The sequence below is a fragment of the Anguilla rostrata genome, chromosome 6, assembly GCF_018555375.3.
Source record: "Anguilla rostrata isolate EN2019 chromosome 6, ASM1855537v3, whole genome shotgun sequence".
NCBI lineage: Eukaryota > Metazoa > Chordata > Actinopteri > Anguilliformes > Anguillidae > Anguilla > Anguilla rostrata.
Window position 1 is genome coordinate 29,110,377 of NC_057938.1, and position 12,772 is coordinate 29,123,148.

The 12,772-nt window shown below is 37.7% G+C and overlaps 2 protein-coding genes across 3 annotated transcripts in view; one reads left to right on the plus strand and one right to left on the minus strand.

Moving 5' to 3' along the window:
* Positions 1–12,772, plus strand: part of LOC135257879 (saccharopine dehydrogenase-like oxidoreductase) — a 385,462-nt gene that overhangs the window by 93,296 nt on the left and 279,394 nt on the right. The window lies entirely within an intron of this gene.
* The window catches only part of nrbp1 (nuclear receptor binding protein 1), a 96,680-nt gene that overhangs the window by 13,434 nt on the left and 70,474 nt on the right, over positions 1–12,772 (minus strand). For both annotated transcript variants that reach the window (XM_064341091.1, XM_064341089.1), the window contains exon 12: positions 10,401–10,491. In XM_064341091.1, coding sequence (XP_064197161.1) covers positions 10,401–10,491 — 91 coding nt within the window. The remainder of the gene's footprint in view (positions 1–10,400; positions 10,492–12,772) is intronic.

Sequence of the window (12,772 nt, forward strand, 5' to 3'; positions counted from 1 at the left end):
CAAAAAGACTCCACAGCAATCTTTTCCTCACCACCACACAACCGCTGTGGAGTCTGAAAACACTTACAGTTAAACCCAAAATTATTCATACCCATGCCAAATTTTGAGTTATAGTGAATTTTTAATTGACGAATAGGTTTCTTCTGGCTGGAAATGACATAAGAAGGTCAAGTTTTTTCTGCAGACTGCCTGATGTTTTCCACCAGAATCTTAATGTAGCCCCCTTTGTTATGATGCCGTTTACTTTGACAAGGTTGCCTGGCCCATTCTTGCCTGGCTTCTTGTGAGCAGCCACAATGAGTAATTGGAGGTCCTCACAAAGCTCTTTGGTTTCACCCATGACTTGCAATTGACTAGAAACTGACTAGAGAACAACTGCATCAGCTGTTCTCAATTTATAGTTGATTAGAATGCTTTAGAACATGATAGAAATTACCAGGACCGTTTGGAATGGTATAGAAGCTTGCATTTCCTCAAAAATTTGCGACAATTTCAAGGGGTAATTTTGGAAATGGCATTTTTTGTAAAAATGTAAAAAACAAAAAACAAAAAAACATTAACACAATGTTTTACCATTTTGTCTTTTGTCACCTTATGATGTAATTTACAGCCAGAAGAAACCTATTCATCAAATAAAAATTCACTATAACTCAAAATTTGGCATGGGTATGAATAATTTTGGGCTTAACTGTATTTGTTGGATTTTCTTTTTGCCAGCAACACCTGCTTAATGATGTCATTGTACACATACATGCATTCAGTCACACTCCATTTGCATTACACCTCACACCTTGTGGACTTTTTATGTTGGATGTCTGTCACTGGTGTGATTATTTTCATTGTAATAAACTTTTTGGTACCTCGTATGTTGTCTATCTTTTGGCCAATCAACTGTTAATAGCAGCGGAGGGATGACTGTTGGGATTAACAGTTTCTTAATCAGTCCTTTATCCCCTTTATTTGGCTGTATGTGGTTCAGAGAATTTGTGCTTTGATTGGTGGCGTTTAGATTTAGCGCATAGTGCCACAGAGACACAGAGTATGTTTTAGTTTTTTTGTTTATCCAGTTGTGTTGGAGGGAGGATTACTTCCAGTTTGAATCTAAAAGATAATTAATTTTTGCTTCGGCTATCAATTATAAGTTTTTGTTTTAAAAGAGAGGAGATTTTGTTTGCTGATTATTGAGGCCAGTCCAAAATAGTTTTGGTACAAGTTACAATAGAGCAAGGAATTTTGAAAATTGAAATGGTAGACAATAGTGTTTGTGGCATTCAGTCCACCGAAGAAGCGTATCGGTCTTGGTTGCGCCGGCTGGTGGAAAGAGCACATGCACCTGGGCTGCGTTGACACGTGAGTCCAAGTGTTTAAAGGTGTGTTCCTCTCTGACCACAGAGCTCATTAACATATACATTGACTATCTGGACAAAGTGTTGTGCCAAGTGGTGGAATTGCAAGGTGGTCCAATTGAAATTTAATTGAGCAAAGAGTGCACGTTATTCATCCTAATGTTGTAGTGCTTTATGTACAGTGTCTGCGGTCTTTTGTTGTTGTTTTAATAACATCATTTAAACCCCTTTCCTCAAATACTCTATAGGATCAAAAGTATCTGGACACCTCTTAGTCTGAAGCTGCTTTTCATGGTTTGGGCTAGACCCCTTTGTGTCCAGTGTAAGGCCAATCTAAATGCTACAGAACATAATTACATTCCAGATGATTCTGTGCTTCCCCAACATTTGGGGGAAGGCCCTTCCCTGTTTCAGCATGACAATGCCCTTGGGCACACAGCAAGGTCAGTATTCAATAACGTTGGGATCAATTGGAAAGTCAAATGTGAGCCAGGCCTAATTGCCCAATCAATGCCCGACCTCACTAAAAAGTGGAGGCTGCGGCAAAGGGTGGGCCAACTCCACATGAATGCCCATAATTTTGTATGAGATGTTGGATATCAGGTGTTCACATACTTTTTCCCATGAAGTGCATCTTGGTTTGATTGAATTCATTGCCAGTTCATCAAAGGTGTAACAATAGCCTACAATGCAAATACAGTTTATTCAATATGTGAGTTTAGTTTTCACCCCATCTCACTAGGTTACAGCCTATAGTAGGAAGGTCAAACCAGTTTTGGTGATTTCTAACAAAACATATTTTGACAGTTTATTTTTCATGTATAATGTCATAAATGCTACAGTATAATCAAATAACATATAAATCGCTAACTTGACAGAAAATAACGATTGTTTGCTTTAATATGAATTTTAAAAATTAGCCGCTTCTCTTAAAAAAAAGAAAAAGAAAAAAAGAAAGAGGAGACAATGGTTGATGTGAGACAGGCAGCAAGGACTGTTTGTTCAGAGAGTTTGAGGTAAATAAATCCAAAATAATAGTGCAACGAAAATGTAGCTAGTGAGCACGTGTTCAAATAGTACTTTACCAGGAAGGCATTTGTGCTTTCGTTTTTGTTACAAGTAACAACCATTTATGAATGACATGACAGTTACTAGATTCTGATAAAAACAGAATAAAGTAGCTGCCTTATTAGAAGCAATCTTGTTTTGTAGTTATTTCTGTACCCTCCCCCGGTTTCCTCTTCTCTCTTTGTGCCGATAAATTGAAAAATGTTTGAAAATGCACAAGGCTTTTTTGGGCCGCTCAAAATTGTGGTCGGAATGAGTCTCTGAACTGCTCATACTCAACCAGCGTCGGTAGATGGGCATGAGCACAATAATAATAACCAATAATTAATAAATAAATAATTCAATTAGAAGGATAAAAAGAATAGTTTATCGAAGTTTATCAAAGTTTTGTGCAGAACCTTTAGAGGTATACTATGTAGTATTTTGCAGCCTTTGTAGACTCTGGCAGTAAACCCCACTCACAACATTCTCACTCCTCAACCCCACCCACACCTCCGCTGAGGACACACCTTCGAGCGCTACAAGCAAAATATCAAGCGAAGAGGTGAGGTGGTCAGAGATATTGAAAATAGCATTTTCAGCAACATGAATGATTCCATATAGATGGTAACAGTAATTATGCAGTGTTATAACTATCTTTACACTGAGTGCAACCCTCAGTGCGTGGGAACATTGTATGGTAAAATAAAATAGAGTAAAATTCGGAACCCTCCCAAATCTGGAACATGTACTTATAAGAGCTGTTCTGGATTTTACTCCAAGCTCCGTAAGCCTTTTCAAGGTTGTTGCAAACTTTGTCACCTTTGTTAGTGAAGTTGGCTGGCTACACATAACATTAGTTATATAAGTTGGCTGGCTACACATAACATTAGTTATATAAGTTGCAACTATAACAGTAACAACAGTTCCCATGAAGGGGGGTGGGGGGAGGGGGCATCTTGATAGAAGAACATAATTAAATGCAAAAGCTACCCAACCTCAGGCATCAGGCTGCATAAGGTAACTAGCTAAATGTTTTAACTAGCTTTACTTACAGGTCCAACAGAAACCAACTCCGCATCACTTTTCACCCCCTTGGTGAACTTCAGTTGACGCCACCAAAGAAAAGTAATTGCAAGATTGACTCTAGTTTTTGAACAAGCCCCGTCGGCTTGCATTTTTGCTTCGCTGTAACTAGACACAGTATCTGCCAATGCAGCACACTAGCAACAAAAACTTTCTTGGAATCTGATCACAAACCACAGGCTCTATAGCCACGCTCCCTCCCCACACAGAAAAGAGCGCCAGGCCCAAAAATGTCCTGAACACATTTTAGAATAATAAATACAGGTTAAAGGTGCACAAAATCAGCTAAAAGTATAAAGACGGAATTTGCCAGTGCATCATAGATATAGCGTAGTTATTTTATAATATTTTCAAATAAAAAATCCTGTATAGCATGCCTTTAAGGGAATTATCTTTTTTATAGTGTCAAAAAATAGTGTTTTTAATCGACCTGGAACAATTAGGTAGCCCTTGTTGCTTCCAAAAAAGAAGAATAAGGCACCGAGCAACTAAGAAGATAAATGCTATAATTAGCTTTGCATGAGCTTTGCCTTTGAAAGAATGGGGTTCTGAAGTGAATCCAAATAGGGGACACAGGGCTGGGAGGGATGTCTTTTTGGAAAATCGTGCTGTACGCATTCAAAATCTTAGCCTAAAATGTGTTAAGACTGGAACCAAAACATGTATATGATCTGCCGATTGACAAAAATGTTTTGGCAGATGCTTTGTCCCAAGCCTTTGCGCCTAGAGGCCTGTTTGCTCTACTCTCTCTCACTTCCTTTCTTTCTCACTGTTCTCTCCTTACACTCTCCGTTACTCTCAGGATATCCTTTTCGTGACTCCCTCCCTCTGTCCCTCCTGGCCAGCAGTAGATCATACTGAACAGCATATCGAGAACGCTGCTGGTTGTCTTTTCAATGACCTCCTAAGGCTTTGCTAAATGCAAAGTGTTAGTGCTAACTTTGGTAGTTAAAGGGACCACTCTTATCATCCAAAGCCAAAATTCCTTGTTCTGTAACCTCTGGCCACCTGCCCCCTCCCTCAGTGCGTGCCTGCATGAACAGTTGAATTAACCTACTTTGAATGAACATTATTCATAATAAATAAAATTAAGTAACTAATTTATTTATTTTTAAAATAAAAAAAATTAAGGGGGCGACATAGCTCAGGAGAAAAGAGCGGTTGCCTGGCAGTCGGAGGGTTGCCGGTTCGATCCCCACCCTGAGCGTGTCGAAGTGTCCCTGAGCAAGACACCTAACCCCTAATTGCTCTGGTGAATGAGAGGCATCAACTGTAAAGTGCTTTGGATAAAAGTGCTATATAAATGCAGTCCATTTAACTAAGGAGCTTCTTTTATGGAGCCAGGCTTCTATAAAATCTTTTGTCTAGCGTATTATAACTATTGATTGGCCACAATCAGTACAAGATTGAGACAACACAAGTGTGAGGTACCAAAAACAATTTCTTACAAAGAAAATAATTTCCTATGGGTGATAGCGCTCCAGGATGCTGGTGTGTCCCACCCTTGGAGAGTCTATTCTGACGTGTTTTCCTAGGTAATATTTCCCCATGTGGAGTTATCTTCATTTGCATGTATTTTTGCTTGTGGTGGCTGCTTGGTTTTCCAAGGACACTGGATAGGGATATCAAACCGGTGTCTTCTGTGCTCCTCTGTGCCCCTTGCTGGTGGGGTTGTTCTCTTGTTTACAGGTACGGTACTGGCAGTGCTCAACTTAATTACTAGATTGCGAACACCTGGTCTATGTCAATGCGAGGAATGTTTGCCTCTCTTCCTTGCCAGGCGGCTGTGGCCATGCAGTCCACGGATACTTTTTTTGTTGGTTTTTCTACTTGACTACAACATCTGCTTATGATGTCATTTACATTACACTTCACATCTCAAGGAGGCAGTTGCAGTAGACCAGACAGCAGCTGGGTCAAGAACTGAGTTGGTGGTTGGTGTTCAGTATCATTCCAAGGGTCCAAGGTTCTTAGCAGAGGAACAGGTCGACACTGTGGTACTGTCCATGGTGAGTGATAGGTCAAGCAAGAGGAGAACTTGACCGGAACTGTAGCAACTCATTTTAAACCAAGTTGAACTAAAGCAGGTTTTCCATCCAGCTCAAAATGCCTTGCAGACCATTTGTAGAATATTGCAAAAGATGCATGCTAAGACCAGAGTATCAGAATTAAGGAGAGAGAAAAAAGTTGCCTGTCATCAGCGTAGCAGTAATAAGACAGGCCATGGGAGGAAATGGCAGAACCAAGAGACCTGGTATCAAAAAAGAAGAGAGCCAAGGACTGAACCCAGAACGACACCAGTATAAGTGCTGAAACTGCATCCCTACATTCAACCTTGAAAGAGCCACCATTGAGGTAGGAAGCAAATAAGATATAAATCACCCTTGCCAACATATATACTCAAACAAGACCAATTAGTAAATGACCCTATGTTCAATTTTTAAATTTCAGATGAGCGTGCTGTCTAAAGTAATAATTACAGATGCGACAATTGAATTGACAGTAAAGGAATTATGGAATATATGGATTACGTGGCTTTATGGTCAAATATAAGGGAGTCAGTATTGTAACCATCTGATCGTGGGTTTGTGTCACAGAGCCTGCCCAGGTGTTGCACTCTTGGGTGGCAGTGTAATGGATAAGTAACTGCCTATAAGCTCAAAGGTTGCAAGTTTGATTCCCGAGTAGGACACAACTATTGTCCCCTTGAGCACGGAGCTAATCTTGAATTGTTTCAGTAAATATCCAGCTGTATAAATGGAAGCTATTTAAAAAAAATAAAAAATCAATCAGATTTTTTTAAATCAGAGATTAAATCAGAGTAAGTCACTCTGGATAAGGTCATCTACTAAATGCCAGTAATGAAATGTAGTTTAATGTAATGCATATTTAGAATCCCAATCCTTCTCAGGCAACTAACTTAATACAAAACATGGAAAAAATAACTTGGCTATATACAGTAACAAATTCCAAAACATTTTCATGGGTGGTGCATTTACCACATTTTTGTCAACTCACTTGGCATATTGAAAACATCTCATACCTTCCTGGAAAATAGAAAGCTCTTCCTGGGTTTCTGTTTACCCAAGATTACTGGCCACATACTGAGTTTTAGATTCTTTATGTGAATAAATTAAAGGATGTAAAAAAAATTTAAGAAAAGGAATATATTTTAAATCCTGTTAATCCTTTTTATAATTGCATTACTTGGTATGGTCGCTACATTGATGATTTATTGTTTGTATTCGACGGAGATGAGAATCAGTTGTTGGACTTTCATTAATATCTCAACTCCATCAATGAGAATATTAAGTTGTCCATTGAATATTCACAACAGAGCATTGATTTTTTTGGATCTTACTAATTCAAATGATGAAGATGGCTTGGTACATACTAATATTTTTAGAAAAAAGACATCACGCAACACCATTTTGAGAGCAGATTCTTTTCACCCCCCGCATCTAAAGAATAATATGGTCAATTCCAGCAGCTACACCGCATATGTGGTAGGGAAGAGGTTTTTGAAGAACAGGCTAGCATCATGTCCAAAAGATTCAAGGACAGAGCCTGCAAACCTGCGGTCATTGCGCAGGCGTGCGACAGAGCTCAATTGTACTGATCTTCTTAGTAAAACTGCACGTCACACAAATTCTCAATCTTGCACTTTTGTTACTAAATATAGTACCCATGCAGAACACATTAAACGCATTGTTAAATCCAATTAATCCATCATTGAAAGTGACTCAATACTCCGTAATGTTTTCCCGGAATCCCCATTGGTTTCTTTCAGACGCGCTCCCACATTGAGGGACAAGCTCAACAAGTCCATAGTTACCTCCCGGTGGAGAAAAAAGAGACTTGGCTCCAGAAACCAACTGGCACATAAAAATGTATGAATTGTAACCACTGTGACAATGTGCTGCAAACCAAAGTTTTTACTGATTTTAAAACCCAGAAAACATGCACACACACAGATTTTATTAATTGCAATACCACTTTTGTTGTGTACCATCTGACTTGCCCCTTTTTTTTTACGTAGGGGGTACCAAAAGACGCCTTAAGGACCGTCTTGCGGAGCATAAATATGCCATCAGAAAACTTTATAAGGACTACCCCACAGCGGCTCACAATAGCAATGATTCCCTTTTAAAAATTGAAGGCATTGAGCATATTGAAGCCTCCATTAGAGGGGGCGATAGAATACGAAAACTCAGCCAAAGGGAAACTTTTTGGATACATACCTTTGATGCTTTAAATTAACCAGGCCTTAATGAGGATATCGATTTCATGTCTTTTTTTGTGATTTTCTCTTCTGAGTTTATTATTGTTTGCATATATGTATATGCTACATATACATATATTTCTATCCATTTATTTCTCACATTCATTTTGCTTTCCTATGCTTAGCTTACTCCACCATGTGACCTCTACCTTGTTTTTCCATTGGATACACTGTCTACATAGGTAAGGCCTCACCTGTTTGCCACGTATGCCCTGATGAAGATCGGTTCTCGATCGAAACATGTTGGCTTTTTAGTTTATTTAGCCATTATAATAAAGGCTTTTTAACTTTACCCTTTTCCTGCTCTCCTCATTGGATTACTATATGAGTGCCTAGAACGCTTTTTAATTCTTTTTGGACTTATTATTCTTCATGCGTTTGTTCCCTACGTTCTAAGAGCACCTACTATATATATGTTTTCGCATACTCTTGTTTACCAGAGAGTATATTTTTCTTCTACTACAATATCATTAATCTCCATGAAAAGTAGAAAAACAGTAGCTAGCAGACTATTTACAGTCTCTTATGTATACCTGTTAGCATTTAGAACAATTAAGCAATGTTAACAGTCATTTTGTGGGCTAGTGCTATTCATTGTTGCTAGCCACGGATTTCTTGGCAAAGAATAGAATCGCAAATCAGGTTTTTAAATTGTTTGTGGAGCAGTAGGCCAACATTTTGAAAATTTCAATGATTTTAATATAGTACTAGCCCTAATTTAAAGACCTATAACCCCTTCCACTTCACTGATTTCCTATGGAAACTCCACCAACATTTTCCCCATTGGGGGTTGGGCCTGGAGAGTGTATGACATGTCGACTGGATCTATTGCTGAAGCTCTCGCTCATTTTTTTCTTGTTTTGTCTCTTTTCTTGAACATGTTACCAAATGATTCGAAAGCAGCTGATGTGCTCACGTACTGAATAATTATTATTATCTTCCATTTGAAAACTCCATTCGTGCACAAATTTTGAAATGTCTGGTCGGTACTTGGATCCTTTTTTTAGTTTAGTTTAGTTTATTCATTTGACGATTCACTTTAAAAGGACAATTACATGGTTGCAAACACCAATGTACATGCACAATTAAAAGAGCATCAATGATGACACAAGAAAGTCACAAGACTTATTTCCATTGTGGTCCTTGCTGTGTCTTACATAATAAAAACATGCTTGCCAATATGCTTTCCAAGTGCAGTCTTGCTTCAGATCTGGTAATAGTACCATCACTGCAGTATCTCCAGTAGGTAATGATATTGTCCAAGACTCTCGATAATAAACACACATCGCACTACCCTATCAATTGATTTATCCAAGGCTTTTGATACAGACTAAGCCTTGGATAGAGATTGGCTTTGGATCTGCAGCATCTAACTGGTTTGCCAATTACCTTTCTAACAGTACACAATGTGTTTTTGTAGATGGACATAGGTCCCCCTCCTTAGAAATTAAGAAATGGGTTTCACAGCTCCATCTTGGCTCCTATACTATTTTCCTTTTATGTCAAGAAAATTTAAACGATACCCAATGCAATTACAATGCAGGTAACACAATTCTGTATTGCATGGCCCCTGCCCTTTCACAAGCCTTCAAAGTAACCCACAGAATGCTTTTAATTGTATTCAGTCAGCACTCATGAAAGTTCACTTGTACTACTCAATGTAGGCTAAATAAAATGGCAAGTGTTTTCGTGGTCTCATTCCTCACTTCCTGATGACTTCAAAATAACAGCTTTTGGAGGAAGGTTTTAAGATATTTTGGAAAATTCACTGTAGCCACTTTATCATCTGCTTTAGACTATGGACTCCCTCTACTCTAATTGTTATTTTCAATGTGTCATGTCAAAGTGATGTGTGCTCCTGCTTTTAACCTCTGCTTATAATTCCAGTTTTACACAAATATTCTTATCTTTGGTTCTGTCAATTGTCTTCGTTAATTGCGTTATGTCACGTCCCCCGTTGAAAAAACTGCAAACCCAAAGGGGTCTTCCTGGTTAAATAAAAGTTAAAGGATAGGGTTGGTATTTAGGACTTTAGGCTCTATTTTCAGATAGTCGAGGATGATTGGGAATAGTACAGACCATAATTTGGCTGATTGCTTCAGTATTGGACCCATGCTGCAGCACCACCATATTTTGGGTATGCAATATAGGTAGAAGGCTAACTGTGTGGATGAAGCAAGAATAAGGACCAGAAGAATGCAACTTCCAACGTCCAATGCCATAACTTTTTGATACAATGCTGTTTGTGACCATTTTTTCATGAGAACATAGTAGGACATGCATAAGCATCCATTTACAAAAAAAAAAAAACCCATTTATCATGGTTTTTGGAGGCTGCAAAAATTACCCCACTGTATTCCCATTGGAGCCATGTCTGAGTATCTGAAGGGGTTGTGATCTCAATACCAAAGCAAAATTAGCATTTTGATCATCCCAGACTATCCACATACAGGGCCTAGGGTCCTAAATATCAAACCTATTCTTTAAATTTAAAAAAATATAAATATAGCAATACAGCAGGTATACAGTTCCATCTAAGCACAGATTTAAAATCTGATGAGCTGGCCAACGCCAACAACTAATAAAAAAAAAATTGAAAATAGCTTATGAGAAAAATTTTAATGTCACAGAACACTCACTTCAGCTGAACCCTTTCCTTGCTTTCAACGATTACAAGGTTTGGATCCATGTTCTTGGTAATTTCTTCTAAAGCATTTTCCGGAATCATGTCTAAAAGGGACAAGAACAATAGTGAGAGGATAAAAAACACTTTAGTAGAATACATATCTGCTAATGTTTCATGTGGTATATTCAATAGATGAGTGATTCAATCCTGACTGGAATCATTTTTAATTAAGACGCTGTTAGGGCAAAACTGGAAGTGTTCAGCCTGCCACAAAGGCAGGTTAGGGTGTACATGTATAGATGGAATTCACATTGTTGGGTTATGATTAAAAAATCTGACTTATAGAACAAGTAATTATATAAGCAATTATATAAAATATCACAGTGATCTTAGGTAAGTTGCTAAATGTATTTCACTAAGCGCTGAATGTTTATTTTAATAGCCTACATATCTACTTATACGCTGTTTCACCATAGCATGTGTCTGTTGAAATGTAAGCAAAAGGAGACAGACCCGAACTGGGGTATAAATCAAGTGCATTTGGGAACCCAAGGACAGCAAAGTTGGAGGAGGCTCACATGATCAGTCTTGGTATGGACTACCTGATCCCAGCCCATGATTGGCCATAAATGCAATTGGTGGCCAATGCGATTAAATTAATGGTGATTAAATGAATCTCATAGGCTAAGAACAACACTTCTTTGTCTCTGAAAACTAAATAAACTCATACATTGGACTTTACATTTTTGAAGACTGAACTTGTACCTCTTCCCCACCAGTCGTTTTATTTAATTATAAGAAGGACCTCCTGAATCTGTCGTTGGTTAACTTTATCTTCATCACCATTATTTTAGTAAAAAAATTCCAACATCATACTCTTTCCCACTGTCTTTGTTTGCAGAAGGCTATAAGTCGCAGCCTGCCTGCTTAGGCTTTGACAGCATACAGGATTACTTCCTTCACTCAATGTTTGTCCACTTATTAGAAAATAAGAATTAGTGATTCTTGAGTGATCAAGTTAGCCATTGATAAGAATTAGTTACCTACCTAATTACCAAACCAATGTTATTACCATTAGCTAGCTTTGCTAGAACTGGTGCTTTGAAATGCAAAATATGAAAATGCAGAGTATAAATGCCTAGAAACATACAGCCATTCATGTACAATCTGAAAAGACATCACAGCAAGGGTAACTATACAAATAAATATTAACGTGTATAGTAGAAATATACTGTACTATACAGTATATATTCAAGTATAGAAGGGATAATATGTGATGGTGTAAAATGATCAAGAAATATGCAGTGGTGGACAAAGTACATAACCCCATTACTTGAGTCAAAGTATAGATACCCCTGGTCAAATATTACTCCACTACAAGTGAAAGTTGTTCAGTCAAATTTTTACTTGAGTTAAAGTACTGGAGTACTTGCTTTTAAAAATACTTAAGTATTCAAAAGTGCATTTTATTTTTAATGCCAACGCACTGTTGTATTGTTTCTACGATGCATTTGCAGAAGCTCATTTACAGATGCATTTTTACTGTTATTAGATAGCAACACATGATAGACAGGGGTTAAATTGGGATTTGGGAGGTGGGTGGACCCTGAGATCCGGTGGGAGGTGGGTGAAAAAAGGTACAAACCAATGAATGTCTCAGCTCAAAAAAGTTCTATCTTTAATGTATTGTGCACATAATTGTAATTAAGGAAAACAATGTTTTAAAAAGAATGTATACTCTATTGATTCAGCATTAAGGTAGGGCCCCATAGTTTCTGTGATAACAGAATCACGGATGGAATCGCGGAATTGAGAATTTAAAAAAGCTATAACACAGATTCCATAGGGCCCTACATTAAGTCAGTGCTAAAAGCTGACTGGAGATTTGAAAATATGACTACGTAATGTGAATGTTGTTATAAATAAGTAATTTATTCAACACACATTTTAAAAAATCAACAACTATTTACAGCATAGCAGAGTCTTACAAAGAATCTGACAACAATGTACAGTCTCGGAATGCTGTGGTTTCAACAACAACAAAATAAATTAAATTAAAATAAATAATATCAAAGTTTTTGCACTCTACAAAAAACTTGAAAAAAAAACCTGGCTACTGATTCTTACAGTCATGGAATGCTGGGCACATTTCAACAACAAAAGAAATTAAATTAAAATAAATAATATCAAGGTTTTTGCAAAAAACTTGTATTCAAGTCCTGATTGGCTACTGAATCTTACAACAAGCCTTGGAATGCTGAGCACATTTAAAAAACTGTCTAAGGTTCTTTGGCTTTTACAGTAGGGTACCTTTCCTCCTAGACATTATCCCTAAATGGCATAAAGTAAGTATCTGTGTTATTGACTGTTTGGCTAGCTAGCTAA